Raw genomic sequence first — 22675 nt, 5'->3', positions numbered from 1 at the left:
GGCCGAGAGGGGCAGGATGTGGCGGCGAGACGCAGGCGACGTCCGCCCGGCCGGCTAGAGCGGCCGCCCCCGAGCGCGGCGCACCGGAATCGGAAGCGGGGCTCAGCCTCCCCCGCCCGGGGAACGGCCATCTTGCAAGCTGAGGCGGTGGCGGCGCTGCGGTGGTGCGGTGGCCTCGGTCCCGGCGCGGTGAGGCTCTTCCTTCCCTGCTCCGGCCTCGACCACGGCGAGCCTGAGCGCGGCGGCGGCCCACGCGCGGCGACGGGGAGAGGTGAGCGCGCGCCCGCCCCGCCAGAGCCGGTTCGCGCGGAGGGCACGGGGCCGCTGCCAGGCTCGTCTCCGCCCGCCCCGCCGCTCGAGCGGCCCTGGCCTGGAGCCTCCGTGCGCGGAACCGGAGGTCGGTTACGGCGGGGCGCCCGGGGCTCCGGGCCGGGGTGCTCCTCCGGCCAGCGTGGGGGTGAGGTTGGCCCCGCGGCTGGGGCTCCTGCGGAGAGGCCTCGGGCTAGTGGCGCGCTTGCGGGCACCTCCAGGACGAGCCGGCGTAGATCTTGGTGTGTAAATGTCCTCGGAGTCGGGGGGGGGGGGGGGGCGCTGCTCCTGAGCCCGCCGCCGCCTCAGGCCCGGCGGCTCGTTCCCTGAATCCCGGCAGGTGTGAGTGTGCCCGGGGCGAGGCCTGTTGGGCCAACAGCCGATAGAAGATTCAGGTGGTTGGGGTGGGAAGCCGCAGTCGGTGGCCCCGCTTGGGCCCCGGGCCGCGCTCCAGCACTGAGGGCGCTTGCACCCTCTCCACGTCCGGCCACATGTGCACTTCTAGCTCTTTTTCCAGCCGGTACCACTAGCTGGTCTGTATTTAATCCCACTGTGGTCCCCGGCCTCTTTCAGGCCTGGCGTAGAGCTGGTAGAGAGGCAGTGCCGCAGCCTGGGGGGAGTAGCGCTGGTAGGTGCACAGGAACTCCCCCGGCAGAGGAGCGGGCTGCTCTTTCCATTCCCAGTGAGGGGAACTTGGTGTAGTCTAGCTTTGGTAGAAAGAGGCCTCGTTGAAAAACCTGCGGTGTCCGTCAGGCAGGGTCGGATCATGGTGCCTAGGACTTGCAGTTGGTCATCGGCACTGTTTGGAGGTGTTGACCTCTGTGGCAGCTCCCTGCTCAGGCAGGTGCACCAATGGTGATGGGGACGCCTCCATCAGCCCCGGGAGTCTGTCCAGACTGTGAAGCAATCCTGGTGGAGAAAGGAGAAACTTCCGTGAAAGTCGTGGGCTTGAGTGTGTCACGTGCCCTGGTGACTGGTCAGGCCAAGGTCTCTTGCCACACTGTCACTGAGTTACGCTTACATGGAGAAGGAGAGATGTGTGGAGAGAAAAGGAGCAGGGTGAATGGATGCTGGACCCATGACAAGTGTGTCGATGGGAAGCTGAAGGGGCTCCTGCCCTGGGATGTTGGTTCAGGCTATTTTCTTTCAGTTTCTCTATGTGAAAATTGGTTATTCATGCTGTTTGTTTGTTTTAAATGTCTGCACTCTATTTCTTTCAGACTCCTACTCTGTGTGCCCTGTCTGTGGGGATTTGCAGGAACTTGAGACCTGCTTCATAGTGTGTGTAGATGCTGTGGACTGGAGAGGCTGTGGGGCCCTGAGTGAGGCAAAGGAGAGGTCGGTGGGGAGCCCTTTCTTTTTTATGAACTGAGTAGTTGATCATGAATGTGATTTTAAAGATCATGCCTTTGGGAGTAAGAAGGAGAGAGAAGTTTGTGACTGACCAGGCAGGATCCCTTTAGTTTTGTGCAGCTGTCCAGTAACCTTCATTAAGCATGCAGCCTGTGCAAACATAGTGGTATTTGAATTATCCACTGAATTGTTTTACATATGGCAGAGTGTTAACCTCACGGTGACCATTTAAAAGAAACTAAACAAGTCTGGTGTAGTGGTTCTGCTTTTGGGTTGTTGCTGTGTTATTAGGTATTGTTCCCAGGTGAGCCACCTGGCCCACTTGGCTTGGCCAGGAGCTTGGGGGCAGTACTGTGCGGGAAAGCACTCCCTTCTCAGGCTGTTCGCAGCCTGTTCCTGCTGTGAGTTCACCAGCATCTCTGCGGGGCCTGGCAGGCACCTGCGTGGTGTGGAGCTGGATAGCAAGGAGGCTGGTGGAGGCATTTGACTAGGGAAATCGGGGAGGCTTTTGAGGGACTTCACTTTTGAGTTGGGCCAGAAAAGGCCTAAGTGATTTTTCTGCCTGTAGAAACCAGGTTGAGAAGCAGCTGTATGGTTAGGATAAGGAGGGGTTTTGAGAGTTGGGAACTAGGAGGACTAGCTGGGACTCCTGTGTCGAGGGCTTAGAGGCAGGGGGAGGTGTTGAAGTTTATTTGCTTGGTTATGGGGGAATCTTGAAATGCTGTGATCAGAACTGTGGCTGGAAAAAGTTAATCTGACTGAAGTATACAGGATGGACAGAAATGGGGCGAGACTAGAAACTAGGAGGCCAGTTGGAAGGCTGTTGTGATGGTTAATGGGAGAAGTAGTGAGACCCTGCATTAGGGTAAGTGGAGTGGGAACGGGAGGAGGAGGGGAACAGAGGCTCTGAAACTTAGGGGCCCCAAAGAAGTGCGCTGGGCAGTGGTGTGCGGAGGACTGCTCTGCAGGCCCTGGGGTGTAGAGTAAGCACGCTGAGTCCTGGTTGTCATTTAAGGGTTTAGTGCTCTGAGGGCACGAGTCCGCAGACCTCTGACCTGATGGAGCAGAGGGAGCTGTGGCTGTTGCTAGGGAAATGAGCACGCAGAGGCTCCGAGGTGGAGATGAGGAGAGGCAGGCATCATGGTGGGAGGTGGGGGTGGAGTCACTTCTGGTTTGTGCAGGCCAGAGGTCAGGGTGGAGGTCCTGACCCCTGATGTCCAGTGCTGTGGCAAGATGGGCTAAGATCGCTGAGTGGCAGCGTCAGTAGCATGGAGGAGAGCAGGACAGGTATGGCTCCAATCTGCCACCACTGTAGCCTGGAAGCTCCTTTCTCCTTTCCATTCCTGCGTACCCCTACGTGTCCTCTGTCTCTATCATATTTTAGACCAGTGACTTTCACACTTTATTTTTAGCAGCAGAACTTTTTTGCCTTGCCATCTTATGGGAAACTTCAGTTTATGTAGCAGTTCGAGTTGGAGCTGTTCTGATGTCTGTGAGGGTGGGACAGTGCTCTATCTTCTCTCTCACCATCCCTCCCCTCTGCCTCTGAGCATAGCTGAAGTGTCCCAGGGCCCCCTGAACCAGGCCACGTTCCTCCTCCTGAGTGAGGCTGTGACCTCGCTCCTGGTCCTTAGCCTTCAGTGCTGTCCTCCTATGCCATCTCATGTCCCACTTGACCTTCGCTGAACTGTCCAAGTGATCTTTTTTCTTCCCTTTTAAAAAAAGATTTTTATTTGTTAACTTATTTGAGAAAGCATGGGTGAGCGTGCATGCATGAGTGGTTGGCAGGGGTTGCAGAGGGAGAGGAAGAAGCAGACTCCCCGCTGAGCAGGGAGTCTGACCTGGGGCTTGATCTCAGGACCCTGGGATCATGAACTGAGCTGAAGGTTAGACGCTTAGCCAGTGGAACCCCCCAGGTGCCCCACGTCCAAGTGATCTAACAGAAAATCTGATCTCCTGTAAGGCTTGGGGCCTAAAAACTTTTTGCTCTGCTGCCTGACTGCCTGGCCTTGCCTCCCTGGCCAGCCTTGTCAATCTCTGCTTATGGTTCTGTGACCCCTTACACACTGGCCCAGCGCTCTTTCCTGGACCCATGATGCAGCTCCTTCTGTGTGGAGGGTACTCCTTTTCCCTCTTCCCAGCATGTGTGTCAGACTTCTGAGCGTCTCCTCTCTCCAGTCTCAGAGAGAGACCCTGTCTCTGCTACTCTGTACCTCCTATCCACTTTTGACCAGTGGCAGATGTGTTGGAAAATGTTTAACAATAGGCTTTTGGTGGCGGTTGGTTTGGGGTGCATCCTAATTTCCGTCGTATAGAAGTTTTGTTTGCACAGAGTTGTAGAGAGATCCCCAGTCACCCAGGAGCACTGGTCCAGGCTGGCTTCTGCAGACCTCTACTTAGAACCCTTTAAATCAGGTTTTTCTCTCCATTTAGGTTCTTTGAGGACAGGAATGAGGCTTTGTGTGTGTGTGTGTGTGTGTTTAATCTTTGCATCTGATATTACATAAGTGAAGGTTGTGGCAGGGCAGACGGAAAAGGAGAATCTGCAAGTCCTGCAGGCGTCTGAGTGGGTGGGCAAGTCAGGACAACCTGCAGGCCTGGGTTCTGGGTGGCTGGGATTAACCGTGCATGATGATGGGCTGCAGAAATGAAAGCAGAAGTTGTGGGACTGCTGAAGCCATCTGTGGGTGAGGGAAGCAGTGGCATGTCTTTCGTTTCTTTGTAAACAGAAATGTTTGTTTTTCATAGATGAGCAGCAACAGCAATAAAAGAGCTCCAACAACAGCAACCCAGCGGCTGAAACAGGACTATCTCCGAATTAAGAAGGACCCGGTACCTTATATCTGTGCTGAGCCCCTCCCTTCCAATATTCTTGAATGGTAAGGCTCTGCACTGCCATTCACCCCACACTGTCACCTGGTTTCTCTGCTGGCTTGGTTGGGTAGCCTTGGTGCTCCCATCCTGGCATTGGGAAAGGTGTGTTAAACCTTTTCCAGATGCCAGTACACTGATTCCTACAGATATGCCCTGGTTGTGTTCATAATGGCTGTCAGCCTGGGCCATGATGGGGTCTTCCTTAACCCCTGCATGCTGGGGCTGGAGAGAGAGAGTGATGGAGAATACCTTTGGGGTGGGGGTGGGATGCTGGGTCTGCGGGATCCATAGGCGAGGCTCTGGGGTTTGGAGGTCTCACAGTTGTTGATGGGGACACTGCATTTCTAGACTCTCCTCTTGCTCTTTGCCTCTTGGTGCTGTGAAGTAGTTTCTCCTGCCTTGGAGAGTTTGTGACAGAGGGTCAGCGGTCCTAATACTTCAGCACCTGACACTAGCCTGGGCAGCCCTTGGGCTGACATGGCAGGTTCTGTACCTCACAGACACTTATTTTGTAGTGATTCTTTGGCTGTGTTCAAGTGTGGTCTTAGTAGGCTATGTGCTTCTACAGAAATGCTGCCATTATGAGATTTGTTGGTGATTTTGTGGGAAGTAAAGCATAGGGCTGAAATGGTAATAAGCATTTTCTGTTTGAAAGGTATTTTGTGTTTTGATCTTAAAAAGTGTGTTTTAGGGGTGCCTGAGTGGCTCAGTTGGTTAAGTGACTCTTGATCTTAGCTCAGGTCTGGATCTTAGGGTCATGACTTCAAGCCCCATATTGGGCGTGGAGTCCACATCTAAAAAAAGAAAACCGTTTTTTTTTTTAAAGATTTTAATTTTTTTAATTTTTAATTTTTTAAATCCAGAGAACATGGATTTAATTGAGTTACAAAGAAATACTTTTCAGATTGGACAGGTGTGCAGGGATTCTGGATCCACCTCCCTCAGCTTAGAGCCATGGCAAGTGAGGTGGGCCTTGTATGCACGAGGCTTTAGTGTTACAGCAGAACTCTCCCTGCCCCCAAGCAACGAAAACCAAGCATGGCCCCACACACAGGATTGGCAGATGCAGGGATATCCTCATTATCTGGGGAGCCTCTCCCTATCCATGAGTTCAGGTCCCCAGGTTTAGTCATTCACAAGGAGGATCTGCTGCTAAGGTTTATTTAGTACAGTGTAAAAACAGCAAGATCAGCAAATGGAAAAGGCACTGGGGGCAGGGTCCCTAGGATACCAGGCACAAGCTTCCCATCCCCATGGGCACTCACAGGACTTGGTGTGACAACAAAAGTAAGGTATTGTCCACCAGAGAAGCCTGTTAGAGACCTAGGGTGCGGGATTTCCAGTGGGAGCAGGTCATGTAGGCACCTCTGCCTGGCACCTCCCAGTGTTCCAGACTCCCAGGAGGAACGTAGGCTTCCTTTCAGCATGAATCCTATTTTTAGCACCAAGAATTTAGGCTCTGTTGGGGTGGTGAGACCCTCTCCCCAGAACTGGCTGAGGACAGCCACGTCAGGCCTGTTGGACAAGCTCTTCTGTCAGGCTGTGGATGGCCTCTGAGTCAGTGGTGCCCATCCCTTGCTCTGATGCTCAGGCTGCTGGGCTCTCTGTACTCTCTCACTGCCCCTTTGCAGTGTTCTCAAGTTGGGCACTGGAATTGGGAGGTGACAAATTAAGGCCATGTTCCTGGGTGTGTCATGTGCTTGGTTAGCTCTGAGAGTTGTTCCCGGTCGGCCAACATGGGATGGCAGTGTTTTTGGAGTAAAATGTATCAGCTAGCAGATAGGTGATGTATGGTCCACAGCATTAAAATGGTGTTTGTGGGAAGAGGCGTTAGTGTCTGGTCTTGCATTTCTGGTTGGTTCTACTTTCTCTTTTGTGCTTTTCTGTTTTGTTTGAAAATCCTTAAGTCCAAACACTTCTTGACATAGAACTGAAGCTCTTGATTTGCACGGGAAAGTGGTGTCTGGGTGCTGCTTTTTGTCTGAGGCACGTGGGCCCCACCTGGGCTTGGGCTGTGTGTGAGGACTTCTGTGATGGTCATGGGCTGTCCCTGTTCCTCCTGCTGGAGGATAGCTGCTCTGAGGTCATGCCTGGCTCTCCCAGAACCTTGACAGACTGGGGACACAGAGCCCCCCTCCTGTCACCAGCTGCTCCCTGCTTCACCTACTTCATGATGTTTGGGCATACTGAATGAAGAATGCAAGTTTCCAAGTACACCTCAAGAAAGTATGTGAAATTAACATCAAAAATTTTTCAGGTGACTGCAATGATTAGAGAGGATTTGTTTCTTGCATCTTGGACACAAAAGTACTTTGTGGGAAAACTGGGAGAAACAGTTTCTAAGATTCTGTTACAAAGTGGCTAAACCATCTGTAGTACAAGTTCACCTACTGAATGTTTGTGAATGTCTAGTTTTGGCTGGATCCTACCAACCCCAGCCTTGAAGTGACTCAGAATTTGGAGAATTTGCCATCCCCAGAGCCAGCTGATTTTCTTCTCTCCCTCAGGCACTATGTGGTCCGAGGCCCAGAGATGACCCCTTATGAAGGTAAGTCTTTGAGAGGAACAAGGGGCTATTTGCTATTTGAATATACCTCTCCCATCAAGCCCTTTGTATTTGTGAATTATGCTCTATTTGGGATGTGCATCAGTGAGGTTGGACTTCCTTGGAATCCATCCTGGTGTTTCTCCAAATCCTAGAAGTGTTTGGTGTTGCCATTGTGCTGTCTTCAGGGGCTCTCTGGAACCTCAGAGTTGACCCAGCTACTGACTTCAGTGGGATCAGAGCTGGAAGACAGGCCTGGTGAGCAGTACAGTGCGGCCAGTTTCTCCTAGGGTTTGTTTAGACCAACATGAGTATTGTCAGAGAAAAGATGTGTTTTTTGGGTACTCACTCTGCTGAGCCCTCTGAGCTAAGTGGTGGGCCCCTTTGTGGATGGGGTACTGAGGCTTAGGGAGGATGCAGGATCTGCTCTGGGTCAGCTGGCACCTCTGCTCTCCTAACTGCTGCTGAGGCTGATCTGGTGATGCCACCCAGGGTCCTCTGGTGTCTTACAACGTAGACCTGGGATTAGATCAGCGAGTCGGAGGTCCTCAGGGAGCCTGATGCCAGCTTTAGGGTGTAGGCCAGGTTGGGAGATGAGCCATGACAGGGCAGGCCCAGGGCAGAGCTGTGGCCAGGTGCGCAGTCCTCACTTTGGGTGACATCTACCTTGACATGGGGGTTTTGCGTAAGATTTCACTGGAAAACAGTCCAGCTGCTGGAGAACATTTGGCATATGTATCACTAGCTTTCTGAGAACTCTTCTTGGGTGCAGGAGTCCCTGTTCTGGGGAAACAGATGCAGAAGCCTGTCTTAGGGTGGGTATGTTAGTATTATGTTGGGGACTCTGAATGCCCAGCCATGGCGTGGGCTTCATGGTCTTGAAGTGAGCTTCCTAGAAATACATCAGAAAACAGGCTTCGGGGATCCCTGGGTGGCGCAGCGGTTTAGCACCTGCCTTTGGCCCAGGGCGCGATCCTGGAGACCCGGGATCGAATCCCACGTCGGGCTCCTGGTGCATGGAGCCTGCTTCTCCCTCTGCCTATGTCTCTGCCTCTCTGTGTGTGTGTGTGTGTGTGTGTGTGTGTGTGTGTGTGACTATCATAAATAAATAAAAATTAAAAAAAAGAAAACAGGCTTCAGGGCTGTCTGTACAGATCATGTTAAAATGCTTGTTAAGACTACATGTTCTCTCTCACAAGGGGCATTGTGCTGTTTTTTTTTTTTTTTCTTTTAAAGATTTTATTTATTCATTCATGAGAGACACAGAGAGAGAGGGGCAGAGACACAGGCAGAGGGAGAAACAGGCTCCATGCAGGAAACCTGATATGGGACTTGATCCCAGGTCTCCAGCATTATGCCTTGGGCGGAAGGCTAAACCACTGAGCCACCCAGGGATCTCCTGTGCCTGATTTTTAAGTTTATTTTTTGTAGTTTTAGTATTTTCCAAATAAGTAGTGAACACTTATTAATTTTGTAACCAGGCTTGTTGCTGTGGGAAATGAACCTGGACAGGGTGCAGTTAGCTGGGAGAGGAGAGGGCAGGCCTGGAGTGAAGCTGTGCAGGGCTGGGGGTGCAGGAGAACCCCATTCACCCACACCCTGCCTGCATGGGGTCTCCTGACTTTGCAGAAAGAGGCACTGTGCCCTCTTTCCAGACCTAATGCTGTCATAATGCTTCCTTGTGTCTGGTACTCAATTTCTCTGCTGGTTCTGGTCCTCAGGCTGCCTCAAGATTCCCTTCAGAGACAGAACTTTTCCTGCTGCTGCTGCTCCTCCTTCTCTCTTCCTCTTTCCCCTCCTCTGCCTCTCCTCCTCTCACTGCCCACCTCAGTACCTAATTCTTCCCCTTTGTCTCTGCCCATCCCCTCCTCCACTCTGCAGCCTGCAGCCTTGCCTTCTGCTGACCACTTTGATTCTAGAGGGATCCAAGGGGCAGATCTCAGACCTCAGTGTCTGGGGCTCTGTGGAACTGGATGGTGTTGACTCTAGCTTCCTCCTCACTTGGTGCTCCCCTGACTTCTGGATGTTCTGACTCTTCCTTCTCAGTCTCTCATGGCTCCTCTACCTGTGCATGTCTGGTTGACTCCGCATTGGTTGTCCACTGACCCTGTCTTTGCTCTGGACTCCATAGCCAGGTTACTCCTGGTCTGCTCCAGGCACACCGATCCTAACAGCTCAGAAATAGTTTCCTGCTAGTACAAGTGTTGCTAAAGATTCTCCCTTCCTTGATCTATAGATTTTACACAATTCTGTCAAAGTCCTAACAAAGGTTTTTTTTGTAGACATACACAAACTTATTCTAAGATTTTTGTTCTAAAACTTACACGGAAGGGAAGAGAATCTAGAATAGTTAAAACAAGAATAAAGTGGGAGGAGTCTCTCTGCCTGATTTTAAGACTTATGTAGCTTCAGTGAGCAGACAGGAGGGAATGTGGGAATGCAGGTCAGTGGAACAGAGTAGAGAACCAGGAACAGTCCAGCACAGCTGTGGCCAATGGAGGTCTCCCCCCACCCCCACTCCCTTATTTGCAAAAGCAGTTCAGTGGAGGAAGTGCGGCACTGACATGCAGCATCATGCTGGGCACTGTTCTCCCTGGCCTCCTTCCAGGGCCATAGTGCTCTCTGTAGTTTCTCTGCCTAGGGCTTTACCAAGGCTGTGCTCGTTGTTCTGTGGACACTTGGAAGGAAGGATGTGGGAGTTGTTGCCATGGGAGACATGCTTCCCTGTGCTCCCTGAGGACTTGACCTCTGGGTGAGGCTCCATCCTCTCAGGTCCCCTGCCTTGCCTCTTCACCTTTTAGGATGTACCTTCCTGGCCCATCTAGTACAGATCCTCCCAGAATTCATCATCTCCCCTTGAAGGTCCTCACCTAAATGGGGAGGAGTGCTTGCTTCTCCAGTTTGCGCTGAGAGGTATTTGCTCCCTGTGTGGTTGCCTGTGCTTGGCTCCTGCACAGAGCCCTTCCCTCGCTGGGAGGTTTTCACCTCACATTCTTCCAGTAGATGACAAGAGGTAGAGTTGCTGGGTCAGTGCAAGTATTGAGAATTCCCTTTTCCTGGCAGGTTTCCTCAGCAGCCTGCAGGTTCACACTCAGGCAATGAGGCGGTGTCTGCCTTCCACTACCCTCCACTGAGCTACACATGGCAGCCATTTCCTATGTAGTACTGAGCCAACTGGTTCAAGTGCACTTTGGCTGTTCCTGCTTCCTCCTGGGAAGAGCACCTGTTTGTATCCCTTGATTATTTTCCAATTTGGGTTTTCTTGTGATTTTGAGTGAGTGTGCCCCAAGAATCATTTATAGTGTTAGTTACTCACTGGTGGACTTGTCTGCCTGTTTGGGTTGGCCTTACAAGGGACACTACTAGCTCATGTCATCCCTCCACTACGGGCAGAGCTTGGGGTAGAAGATAGTACCCATGTGAGGTGGCCAGGGGTCTGGTGGGAAGCCCATATGAGGTGGTGGGGTGGTCCTACCCAAGAGTGGCATTGGAGCAGAGATGTGTGGTGCTTTGGGACTAGTGTGTCCCAATTCTTGAGGTGGGACCACACCAAGGGTGCAGGGGACAGCAGGGAGCCCAGGTGGAGGTCAAGGCAGCTCGTGAAGCCTCACTGAGCAGTCATGCATATGCACATGTCGCTGGGTATCCTGTCAGTGTGTGTTCCACTTAGCCTGCCTGTGGTCTGCCCAAAGGTCTGCATATCCAGCAGGCTCCCAGTGCAGCCCTGAGAGGAGGGTGTGAGGCTTCAGGTAGGTTCAGGACAGCAGGAGTGGGAGGTGAGCGGGTAGGAGTGAAGGCCGTGAGATTAGCAAGGTCTCCCAAAGTGTTGAAGGTGCGGCCAACAGGATTTGCTGATGGAGTTAGGTGTGAAATGGTGGTGGAGACTGGCAGGGAGCTGGGGTGGCAATGAGGCCTCCTAGATTTTAGTCTGAATGGCTAAGAGGGTAGAGTTGCTGTTTGAGGGGAAATAAGTGAAATTCTGTCTTGGACCTATCTGGGCAGTGTTCTCTCTTGGTCCATCCGTGGGTTGTACCCCCGTGTCACGGGAGGCTGTGAGAACCCAGAAGTGGGAGTGGTCAGGGGGAGCACCGGAGGAGCCAGTCAGTGGCCAGCACTTAGGGGGGTAGGATGGGGATGGCACCATGCCAGGGTGGGGCTCAAGGAGACAGGGCCAGGAATGCCACAGTGGGGAGGTCTGCTGATGTCAATGTCAGGGTTGAGGACCAGGGTGGGAGGAAGAGCTTGTCAGGGCAGACTTGGACAAGATTCTCCAGGGATGTTCCATAAAGGAGAGTGAGCAACTGTCTGGAGTTGGTGGGAGTGGCAGTCAGAGTTTTGTTTTTTGGTTTATTTAAAGTGGGAGAAATGATAGCAGTTTTGCTAGCTGCTGGATGTAGTTTGGTGGAGGAGAAGAAATGAGTAGTGCAGGAGAGAGCGGGTCTGAAGAGGGGTGACCTCAGCTGACATGCTGTAGAGGAGGGCAGGAGGGGGCCAGCAAGGGACCTGGTGCAGCTTCTCTTCTGATGTTCTACTCTCAGTGAGAGGGCACAGGATGGTTGAGCATTAGTCATGCAGGGCAAGGGCCACTCCTAATTTGTGGTCATGAGCCCCCAGTGAGACCTTCAGCAAGACTCTTGTGTTCCTGGTGGCTAGCAGGTGGGCACAGAGATAGGGGAGACCATGTGGGGTGGGACGCTAGCCTGGAGGCTGGAATGGGGCTAAGTGCAAGGGGTTTGCCCCTACAGGAGTTGTGCTTTGGACTGTAACAAGGCTCCTTCTCTGTTTTGATACAGGTGGCTATTACCACGGAAAACTAGTTTTTCCCAGAGAATTTCCTTTTAAACCTCCTAGTATTTATATGATAACGCCCAATGGAAGATTTAAGTGCAATACGAGGTAAGGCATTTCTGCTTCTCAAGTGTGAGTGTGGTCAGGCTGGGGGTGTGCTATATTGAGTGGGTCCCTCTTTTTCAGGCTGTGTCTTTCCATCACGGATTTCCATCCAGACACGTGGAACCCTGCCTGGTCTGTCTCCACCATACTGACTGGGCTCCTTAGCTTCATGGTGGAGAAAGGCCCCACCCTGGGCAGCATAGAGACGTCGGACTTCACGGTGAGGGCTGGAGAGCATGGTTGCATGTTGGCAGTTCCTTTCAGCAGTGGGAAGGGTGGGCCGAGCTTCCTCTGGGGTCTTGGGAGGGGCAGGCAGTCCTTGTGAACTGGTTTTTATTTCCCCAGTGTTTAAGTAGGAATCAAGTCTAATGTTATTAATTGATGGTACTGGTAAGATAAGCCTTAATAAGACTAAATTAGTTTGTTGTGAAGAGAAAGCTTATTGAGTGCTCTCAACGATAGGATAGCAGCTTTTGAGGATAAAATAGTCTTTAGGATTCAGAAGAATTGAAATTAGTTTTTGGGCTGATATTTCTATTCTCTTTTTTCCTAGAAAAGACAACTGGCTGCACAAAGTTTAACATTTAATTTGAAAGACAAAGTTTTTTGTGAATTATTCCCTGAAGTCGTGGAGGTAAGGAACAGAAGCGAGCAGTCTTGCTCCCTCCTTGTTGGAAGCACTTTCAGATTCAAATCTTCCAGAGAGAAGACAGTGCTCTTGTGTGTCCCTGTGCTGCAGATGCTCAGCACAGAGTGCACCTGTGCCCATATGCATGTGTGTGGGGCTGACTGGTGTGGGCAGCCTAGGCCCCTCCTCAAGGTGCTCAGGGGCTGGGAGGACTTGGATGTCAGGGCCTGGAGCGCCTCAGGTGGACTGCATGCCATGGGGGACTGGCATGGACCCTGCTCTTGGTCTGGGGCCAGGGGGCTGCCCTAAGGTGCAAGCCATGGTGATCCCATGTCACTTGGGCCCACTCTGTCAAGGGCCGGGGAGGTGCAGGTTTGGTGATTGTGACAAGTCTCTGTACAAGCAGCAGTCCCCACCTCTGAGAGTGGCTGTTGGGATTGAGCACATGCTCCTGGTGGATCTTGGGACTCTTCCTAGTCCTGAAGGAACTTGTTAGTTTAGACCAATCCCTGTTTCTCTGTTTTTATTTTAGGAAATCAAACAAAAACAGAAAGCCCAAGACGAACTCAGTAGCCGACCCCAGGCTCTCCCCTTACCAGATGTGGTTCCAGATGGGGAAACACACCATGGTCAGAATGGGCTTCAGCTCCTCAATGGGCATGCACCAGGGGCTGGGCCGCACCTTGCAGGGCTCCAGCAGGCCAACCGGCACCACGGACTCCTGGGCGGCGCCCTGGCGAACTTGTTTGTTATAGTTGGGTTTGCAGCCTTTGCCTACACGGTCAAGTATGTGCTGAGAAGCATAGCGCAGGAGTGAGCCATATGCCGTGGCCAGCAGAAGTGATCAAAAACGAGGGACACTGGGCCCAAGCTTGCCATGGGCTGGCTGGACGTGCCGCCGAGCGCAGGGTGGACCTGCCTGACTCCTGGGGTTAGCTTTTTAAAAACCTTGAAAAGGAAAACAAAACCAAAGTGTGTAATTTGGATTTAGAGGAGATGCAAGATCCTCAGCTCCCTGACCTCGCTCTGGGGTCTGTTGGGGACCATGGAGCTTGGGTGTCGAGGAGGGGCTTCACGCTTTGGTTTTATAGCTTATCTCCTGTATCGTCTTTTGGACCTGTTTTAGTAAACCTGTTTTTCATTTTATTAGATTTGGTCACTTACAAATACAAAACTCGATTATCACATATTCTGCGTGCATTCTTGGTCCACTGGAGCCCTGGCTCACCAGGCAGGGGCAGTTCCCACAGCTGCACCCAGTTGGCAGGGACAGGGGGCCCGCCATGGGGCCCAAGGGGGGCCAAGGACAGACACAGGCGGGGTCCGGGAGATGTGGTGTTCAGCCTCAGCATTTGAAATGTGCTTGTGTCCGCTTGGGAAGAAGCGGTCCCTCCTAGGAACGTGGTTCTTCATTTTGCTGAGGTTGAAGTTCAGCATCTGCTTGCTGGCTGGCCACAAGGTGGCATCCTTCCCCTGAAGAGCCACCTTGTCCTGTGTGATCCTGAGGTGGTTTTCCCTCCCCCCACTTCCCTCCACAGCCCTGCCAGGCAGGGTCCCCACTGCCACCTCTGGCTTCCCAGATGCTGTAGGCGGATGCCCTTCATGCCCACAGGAAGGTCCCGGCAGCCCTGTGGGGGGTCAGCACCTGACAGGCAGGTTCTGTGCACCTTGGGGCTCCCTCACCCTTGGTCCAGATCTGTGGTTCACCCTGTAGATGGGCTCACACGTTCCTTTTCACAGCTGATCCATCCATGTCCAGTATGGGCTCTTCCCTAGAAGACCCCACACGGCTCGGGCATCACAGGAAGTGACGGGCCGGTGGGCTGTATACGGCTCCCATCAAGCACCTGGCTGATGATTTCACTTGCACATCATTTGAAAGTGGTGTGTGTGCGAGTCCCAGGCTGAGGTGCTCTGATCTCACTCCAGGGCCATAGGGCTTCAAGTGCAGCCATGCACTTGTACGTCTTCAACATTCTTTGGTTTTTGATCAGTTTATTTAAAATTGCTCTATAATTTACCACTGTGTGTATTTAACTCACTCTTGTGAACAACATCTTCCATTATATCTTTGTTCCTGAATGCTGTGCTTTGTCTCTATTGGAAACCCATGTCCGTCTCAGGCGGTTGACAGGCTAGCCTGTGGGCTGGCCAGCAGCATGGCCTGTGACGGGCTGGAGCTACTGTGCAGTGTGGAGGCGCCTCGTGATGAGCTGTGGGCCCTGGGGCAGTGCCACACTGCCGTGCTGGTCCAGGCCTTGCCTCAGTCCACAGCTGGTATCTGACCCAAACACTTAGTGTTTCCTGCGGTTTTCAAGAGGCAGATTACTTAGCAAATATTTTACTTAATGTGGGTTTTCTCGCCGTATGTGAAATCTCAACTATTAAAAACTCTTTGTCAGCGGTAGAAATAGATCCGTGCTGTACAGAGCATTCACCCAGTGTCCAAGGTGGCGTGCTATCTGAAGTGACCCGAGGTAAAAGATGACCTTGGGGTGCCTGGCTGGCCCAGTTGGAAGAGCAGGCGACTCTTCATCTCGTGGTTGTGGGTTTGAGCCCCACGTTGGGTGTAGAGATTGCTTAAAATAAATAAAAGTGAAAAAAAGTTAAATGAGCTTGTTGTTTGGGTCTGTATGTCTGACCCCATGATGTCCCCACTGCTGTCCCTGGAGGGGTTCCTGGTGGAGGGCAGTTGGGCCTCCTCAGGCCGCCACCACCCGTGGAACATGTGTGCCCCAGTAGTTGGCCCAGGTGAACCCCTGGATGCAGGCCTCTGCTGAAACTGATGCTGCATGGACCCAGGAGAAGCAGTCCTGGAGGCATGGGACATGGTCTTGGCCAAGGGTCTCCACAGCATTTCTGCCCCACGAAGCTTCCCCAGGCTCAAGTCTGAGACCTGAAGGTGCAAATGCAGCTGTGTGGTCTGGGTCTGAGCCTGCAGTGGCCCCCTCTGTGCCCGGGGCATCATGGGGGCAGGCTGCTGTGGGAATGATGCCCTGGGTTGTGGCTGTGGGTATGGAGGACCGGCCGCTGCCTTGAACCCTCCTCAGGGCCAGTTGGTATCTGCAACAGCAGGGTGGGGAGCACTGGAGAACAGGGTCTCCTTGGTGGTTTCCAAGCAGCTCCTGTGCTCACGGTGCTGGGCCCCAGGAGGACCCATGGGATGTCGGGGAGGGGCCACTGACGCTGAGCCCCGGGGGGGCAGCATCCCCTGCAAAGCATGGACTGAGACTCAGGAACCAATGGGCCAGGGGACTGGCTCCTGCTTCCTGCTTATTGTCCAGGTGGCTGGGGTGAGCAGGGTTTGGGCGTGCAGGTCATATTTAGGCTTCCAGGCGGGCAGGGCAAAAGTGGGTCCTCTGCATTGTGGCACCCTTCACGACCCAGGCGTTGAGAGCTGGCTTACCAGCTGGACACCCAGAAGGGCCAAGGCTTCAACAGCAAGTGCAGGGTTCACCATCACTGGCCTGTGAGGTGACCACCTCTCCCTGACCCTGGAGACACACTCCTCACATCTTCCCACCAGGCTTGTCTGTGGGGCAGCTCTGCCTCTACTTGCCAACTGTGGACGTGGTCTGGGGCTGGGGTCTGCTTTCATCATTCCTAGCAGACATCTGGAAATTGAAGAGTGCCCAGGGGACCCTTACACTGCCACCAGGACCAGTGTGCTCTGCCTTCCTCTAGGCTAGACTGCGAGCAGTGGCTCCCACGGGGGCTAGCCTTGGCCATTCCAAGTCTCATCTGCCGAGGGGCAGCTGTGGGCCCACTTGGGCCCCTGCCATGTGGCCAATGAGTCTGCCAGGCTTTGTTGGCTTGAGCTGGCCCCGGCCATCCTGTTGCCTGCAGTGTGGAGGTGGTTAAGGAAGGCCCTAACTCTTCCTGGGACCCGCTCACTGTTTCTCAGGTCCAGCTGGGGGGAATCTTGTGCTCCCTCTCCTCGGGCTGGAAACAGCTACCCAGGCAGGGCTCACCCTTGTGCTGAGCTCCAGAGCTCAAGGCCTGGGGACTCCTCTCCCTTTCCCCTGCTGGCTCAGGATAGCAGGAAGCCAAGAGGCCTGGCTAGGTGAGGGCACTCCCCAGCGTTTCTTTTGTGCCCCAAGAAAAGGGGAGAGGAGGACTCCAGCAACTTTGGCCAGGCCACCCACCATTCCTTTCTACAGGGTCAGTCCTTCCCCTGGGTAGCCATGCTTGCCCCTAGTGGAGAGCCAGTGCCCAGGGTCACCTAGGCCAGGGCAAGGCTGGGAGACCAGTAGGTCAGCTGTCCTGCTTCCTGGGTCCTGCCTTTCTCAGGAGCTGGGTCTGAATTGGCCTCTAGGCATCACCAGGGCCTGGGGGTGGGGTCGGGGGGACCTGTGTCAGAGGGAGGGGACCCCGAGTGAGGTAGGTCATACATAGGAAGGGCAGCTGGGGCTGTTGGTCCCATGGGAGTTTGTCACTACCCTTGGGCTGCCTGGGCCACCACCCTGAAGGGGTTGGATGTGAGGTGCCAGGAGCTTAGCTGGGAGACGGGTGGAGTGAATTCGCCTTAACAGTTTACAGGGTGAGATGACCCTCCTGGGGAAGGGTGGGAGCTGTTTCCGAAAGTAGGGAGTGCCTGGGGGAGGTGCAGCCCCTGAAGCAGCCTGACACCCCGTCCACGCCCCCAGGCTGGCAGATCAGCAGAGCATGAGCCCTCCCCCTTGGAGCTTTGGGGAGGAGGGGAGGGTTTATCTCGCAGCGCGCTCTCGGGCAGCCAGGGCACTGCGTGTGAGGGGAGGCGGCGGCAGCGGCCCTGGCCCTCTGGCCCTTTGGCCCTCTGGAGCAGGAGCACGTCTTCACCTGCTGTGTCCCGTGTCGTCTGCCCATCGTGGTGTTCGCCCTGCCTGCACATGCAGCGGGGGAAGCCAGGCGGCCCCTGGGCTCGAGTCCCCGCATGTGGGCTTTGAGTGCCAGCTGCACTGCCGCCCCCATGAGCACACCTGGGTGTCCCTCCTCACAGCGCTGAGCCACCACCAAGGTCTGGAGCCACCAGGCGCCATGCACTGGGTTTGCGCAGCCGCTGTCGTGGCCCTCCTCTGGCTGCAGCTTATGCTCTTTGGGGGTGTTGGGGCGCGGCGGGAACCCAAGAGGCCACGGCAGCCCAGCCAGCGCACTGAGCCCACCGCCACCACATCCAACCGCGAGGGGCTGCTGGGCTCCCCCAAGGTACGTGCGGGCTGGTTGCATGTGGGTACGGGTGTGCATGCACTTGTAGGCTTCAGGGGGCCCCTGGTTCTCAGCTGTCCCCCTACTTGCAGTCTCTGCCCTGTCTGGCTCTCCAGGTCTCTCCATCCTGTCTTGGTGGAGTGGGGCTTTGGGCAGGATTTGCAGCAGCTGGTCTTGGAGCAGCCACTGGGTGCCCCCCACACCCCTAGCTAGGGGAAGGGGAGGGGGAAGGAGGCCTTCCCAGAGGGGCTGCACTGAACCCTCTGAAGCTCCAGGTCCTACCTGCTTCTAGCAGTCTGCTGCCATTCCGTGTAGCTGCTAATTCAGGAATGGGTGGGGGGAGCTCTAGACCCTTGTTGGGGATCCAGATACCCCTCAACTTGAGTGGCCTGAGAGGCCGAGGTTAGCCTGGACTCTGTGCTTCCTGGAGGTCCTTGCCCTGACTGCCACTGTGTAGTGAGCACCCCAGATGGTCTCTGGCCTCAGTCTGCCCCTGGGTTCCCCTCCACCCTCTCGAGCCAAGTCTCTCCAGAGTAGGTCTTGGAGCCAACCCCAGAAGCACAGGCCTGGTGGCTTCGTGCAGCTGCCCACCTGGGAGCCGAGGCCTGGAAAGGGAGAGGCAGATGCTGAGGCAGGTCCCCCACCCCCTAGGCCCTCACGCCTTTGATCCTGGCCTCCCACCTCCTAAGGGCGTCTCTGTGGCGGCCAGCCTGGCTGCTCTCAGCCCACGCGCCCGTTGGAGCCTGAGGCCCCATTTTCCAGATGGGCAGGCTGAGGAGAGGGAGTCTTTGGGCCAGCCAGAGCCAAGTGGGCTACTAGCAGCTTCTGGGGGCAGGCATCGGTTAGTCTGGGGACAAGCAGGCAAATCTCTATTCCAGGAGTGGTTTCATGCGGTGGGGGGAAGGGGGGGCCGGGGACTGCACTGTGACATGTGCTCCAGACACTGGGACCCCTGGTGTCCGTGGGGTGGGGGGGCGGGGGGCTGCCATAGGACATGTGCCCCGACACCGGGAGTCCTGTTCTTCCTGCTAGCTGTGGGCTCATCTCCGACCTGCCCTTGCACCTGTGGCCCTTGGCTCCTAGACCACTAATGGACTTGTCTGTTAAGGCTCCTGCGTTCCTCATTCGTGGCCGGGGTGGATGGCAGGCAGGGGGTCAGGCAGGTATCAGATATGTGAGGAGCCGGGATATTCAAACGTTCTTGGCTTCTCTCTCCTCTCTGGGTGGGGCCCAGATCAGGGTTGGGAGGCACCCCCCCTGCCTGCCCCTCCCACACCCCACCCTGGGATAGAGGCCTGTCTGGGGGTATACTGGGAAGCCCCGGCCGTCCTAGAAACCTGGCTCGTACTGTGGGAGGGATTGAGGGCTGACTGCCAGGCTGGACCCCTGAGTCGGGGCCTCTCAGTCCGCCCTGCCGGGACAGCTCTCTGAGGGCGGCCGTGCTGGTGGCTCTCTCAGCCGTTTTGTGAGTGTCCTGTGGGAGCCTGGCCTGCAGCCTTCCTCAGAGAAGGCAGATTGTCCCCAGCCCATGCCCCCTTCCTTAGGGTGAGGTTCTCCTTTGACTTTGGGGTTTAGGGTGCTCCTGCCTGTCCTGCCAGCTCTAGGCAGAAACTGGGCCGAGGAGAGGGTGATTGAAGGGTGGAGGGGGACATGGTATTGGGCAGCTTGCTCTGCCCCTCCCAGCCAGGGGCCCTCCCTGCGGCCTGAGGAGCAGGGCTGGCGGGAGGGCCAAGGCTGCCAGCTCTCACACCTGATGCCCAGCACAAAGCCGGGCCTGGGTCTCTCCTCTCCCCGGCTTGGGTGTCTCTGAGGCTCTTGAGAAGCCTCCCAGGAAACTTGCTTCTGCTCTTTACTGTGCCCCCAGCCAGGGCAGGTCCCTGTTGGGACTTGCGGGGTTGCCCCCGGTGTGCATGGGTGTGCCTGTCTGCTCGGGAACTCAGCGTGGTGGGAGGGGACATGGTCGCTCCAATACAGAACCCAAACCAAGGTCCTTGGATGGCAGGTCCTGGCTTCCACAAAGGACCTAAGCCCTTGCCCTGTGTGTCCTGGTCTTGGTCCCCAGGGGTAGCCTGCAGTGCCCTGTTGCCATGTTTCTTGTGAGTGTTCTAAGTCCTGCCTGGGCCCTGAGGTTCCCCACTCTCCGCTGAGGGCAGTAGGGCAGGGCTCATCGGGGCCCAGTAGCCGGAACACTAGCCCTGTCCCCTGTCCCCTGTTCCTGCAGCCACCTGAGGCCCTGGGGTCTGAGTTCTCAGATGCACACATGACATGGCTGAACTTCGTCCGGCGGCCAGATGACGTGGCCTCAAAGAAACGGTGCCGGGGCCGGGACCAGAAGTCGGTGAGCCCCAGGGTCTGCACCCAGGGTAGGGGTGGCTGTGGTCCCACTGGGGCCCTCACTTCCTCCTGCCTCCCTCCAGCGAGGTCTCTCTGGACCCCCCGGGCCCCCCGGGCCCCCGGGGCCCCCAGGACCTCCCGGGGCTGCAATCACCCAGGAGGCCCTGCTGCGAGAGTTTCAGGAGATGCTGAAAGGTGAGACCCCTGTCCCAGACTCTTGCCGCCTAGGCCTTGGGGGTGATTCCACCCTGGTCCCAAGATGCTGTCCTCACCCTTTCCCCCACCAGAGGCTACCGAGCGCCGGTTCTTGGGGCTGTTGGGCTCATTGCTGCCCGAGGGGACAGGTCGGCAGCTGGTGGCAGAGGCCTTCCACTGTGTACTGAAGGGCCCCATGGTGGTGGAGGAGAAGACGCTGGTAGAACTGCATGGCTTCCAGGCCGTGAGTGGGCGTGGGGATGAGCCCTGGTGTCCTGGGGGCGTCTGCTGGAGGCCCTCCTCACCTGCCAGCAGGGGAAGTGGGAGTGGGCAAGGTGCTGAGTAGGCTCCCCACTGCTGGGCAGGGTTCACAGTTGGCCTGGGGTGGCCACCCAGCACAGACACACAGGGGGCACCTGGGGGAGGTCATCTGGGTCAGGGTTAGCAGGTCCTGTGTGCCACAAATATAGATGGGGTGCAAGGTGCTCAGGAGCCAGGATGCCCTCTCTGGTGAGGGCTCTGGAGGGTTCATCCATCCCTTAGGGCCAGGAGCCCGTGACCCTCTGCCCTTGTCCTGCCCACCTGGGGTCTGCTTGGGGTGGCGGCTGTTGGTCACAGACGCCTCCCCCAGGGTGGATGTGCGAGATGAGGGCCCAGGCCCTGTAGCCGGCTGTTCACCTGCTATCCCTCCAGCCCGCTGCCCAGGGCGCCTTCCTGCGGGGGTCTGGCTTGAGCCTGGCCTCCGGCCGGTTCACAGCTCCAATGACTGCCATCTTCCAGTTTTCTGCCAGCCTGCATGTGGGTGAGTGGGGGCCTGGGTCCCCTTGCAGATCCCACTGGGGGGGATTGCTTGGGGCCCACCTGCTCACAGCCTTCAGCTGCTCCTGGGCCTGTACTTGGTGGTGTGCCCCAGGGCCTGGCCCCTGCCCCCTCTGCTCTGTGCTCCCTGGGGGCTGCTGCAGGCTAGGCCTGTCTCCACAGACCACAGGGAGATGCAGGGCAGGATGCGACTGCGGGCTCGGGACACAGTACGGGTGCTCGTCTGCATCGAGTCCCTCTGTCACCGACACGCGTGAGTCTTGTCTTCCTTGGGGGCATCCTTGATGCTATGGGGGCTGCAGGGGTGGTGCCCAGGGCTGGACTGTCCCACCCGTAGACAGGGAAGGGGCTACTCCAAACACAGAGCTGCCTGTGAACCTGGTGGGGTCCTGGCCTCACAGGCAGCGGTACCCTCACCCCTACCCTGGGGCACTGTCTCCAGGTCCCTGGTGGCCATCTCAGGCCTGGAGAGCCGTGCCAGGGTCTTCACCCTGCATGTGGAGGGGCTGCTGCAGCTGCAGGTGAGGCCGTGGGCTGGGTTGCTGAGCAGAGCTCCTAGGACTGGAGTCTCGGGCCTGCACTGCCCAGTGCAGAGTGGATAGACCCTGGGGGTGGCTGCTGCCTGGTGGGGCTCGAGCTTCATTCGTCCAGATGCTGCCCCCTGGGCAGGTGGGGACTGTGGGTGGTGATGTCCAATGTGGGGTGTCTACAGGCTGGACAGTATGCCTCCGTCTTTGTGGACAATGGCTCCGGGACAAGCCTCACCATCCAGAGTGGCTCCAGCTTCTCCGGCCTTCTCCTGGGCACGTGAGGGCCATGCCAGGGGCTGGAAGTGTGACTGTCCCTCCTGTCCCCACTGTTTACTGTGTTGACTGTTAAACCTATGCTCACAGCAATAAAGAGCTTTCAGCCCCCCTGTCACCTAGTCACTGTGTCATCATAGGGGTGGGGTGGGGGTATGGCCCTGGAAGGACTAGTGGCCTCATGTCCAGTCTTGAGGGCAGCAGCCTATGACACCTGTGGGGCCAGGGGCCCAGAGTCTCTCATCCTGGGGCACTGGAAGTCCTCAAGGTTGGTGAGTCAGATGGCGGCCAGACACCCCATTCTGTGCCTGTCTGGGGTGCAGAGGGCAAGGTGGGGAGCTCTTGGGAAGGCCTTGTCCCGGGGGGGGGTGTGCAGGCTGCCAATGCCACATGTGACCCAGAAGGCGTTCCTGCCCACCCCCAGCTGAGCTGAGTGCTCATGAGTGGGGCAGGGCCCGGGGCTGTCCGCTCCTAGGCTGGGAGGGCACCTTACCGCACCCCGCTTCACCTTGGTGGCTGCCACACCGGGCAGCCGCAGACCCCAGGCGGGGTGACCGAGTCCGGCCTGCAGGTTCTGTGTGTACTTGGAGCCCCCAACCCCCACCCTGTTTTGGCTCCAGCAAACCCAGACCAAAGAATGTAAATTGGTGTTGGGATGTCCGGGCCTCTGCAGAGCTGCCGAGATACCATCTTGGGTTGGCACCTGGGCCCTCGGCAGATGCCTGGGGGCTGGGGGTG

At 56.0% G+C, this 22675-nt stretch overlaps 2 protein-coding genes and 1 long non-coding RNA gene across 4 annotated transcripts; 2 read left to right on the top strand and 1 right to left on the bottom strand.

Annotated features, from left to right (window-relative positions):
* The first annotated feature begins 109 nt into the window (after positions 1-109).
* Positions 110-15213, top strand: UBE2J2 (ubiquitin conjugating enzyme E2 J2). Of its 2 annotated transcripts, none has more exons than XM_038537580.1 (7): positions 110-271; positions 4411-4541; positions 7044-7084; positions 11875-11977; positions 12056-12194; positions 12528-12608; positions 13135-15213. In XM_038537580.1, the coding sequence occupies exons 2-7, from the start codon at positions 4411-4413 to the stop codon at positions 13417-13419; spliced, it is 780 nt and encodes a 259-aa protein (XP_038393508.1). In that variant the 5' UTR covers positions 110-271; the 3' UTR covers positions 13420-15213. The 2 variants fall into 2 exon arrangements, with proteins under 2 accessions (XP_038393508.1, XP_038393509.1); XM_038537581.1 differs by lacking the exon at positions 110-271 and adding an exon at positions 398-551.
* LOC119871889 lies at positions 15049-21991 on the bottom strand. The gene is made up of 3 exons (XR_005359778.1): positions 21900-21991; positions 20898-21107; positions 15049-15181 (listed from the first exon to the last, which is right to left on the bottom strand). It is a non-coding gene; the product is annotated as an uncharacterized LOC119871889 (long non-coding RNA).
* C1QTNF12 (C1q and TNF related 12) lies at positions 17116-22043 on the top strand. The gene is made up of 8 exons (XM_038537579.1): positions 17116-17786; positions 20008-20124; positions 20204-20315; positions 20408-20559; positions 21009-21117; positions 21297-21387; positions 21577-21655; positions 21847-22043. Exons 1-8 carry the CDS (start codon positions 17268-17270, stop codon positions 21943-21945), a joined length of 1278 nt encoding a protein of 425 aa, XP_038393507.1. The 5' UTR covers positions 17116-17267; the 3' UTR covers positions 21946-22043.
* Positions 22044-22675: the final 632 nt, after the last annotated feature.

The sequence above is a fragment of the Canis lupus genome, chromosome 5, assembly GCF_011100685.1.
Source record: "Canis lupus familiaris isolate Mischka breed German Shepherd chromosome 5, alternate assembly UU_Cfam_GSD_1.0, whole genome shotgun sequence".
In the NCBI taxonomy this organism is placed as follows: Eukaryota; Metazoa; Chordata; class Mammalia; order Carnivora; family Canidae; genus Canis; species Canis lupus.
Note: the sequence above shows the minus strand (reverse complement) of the source record. Positions and strands in the feature narration are given on the sequence as shown.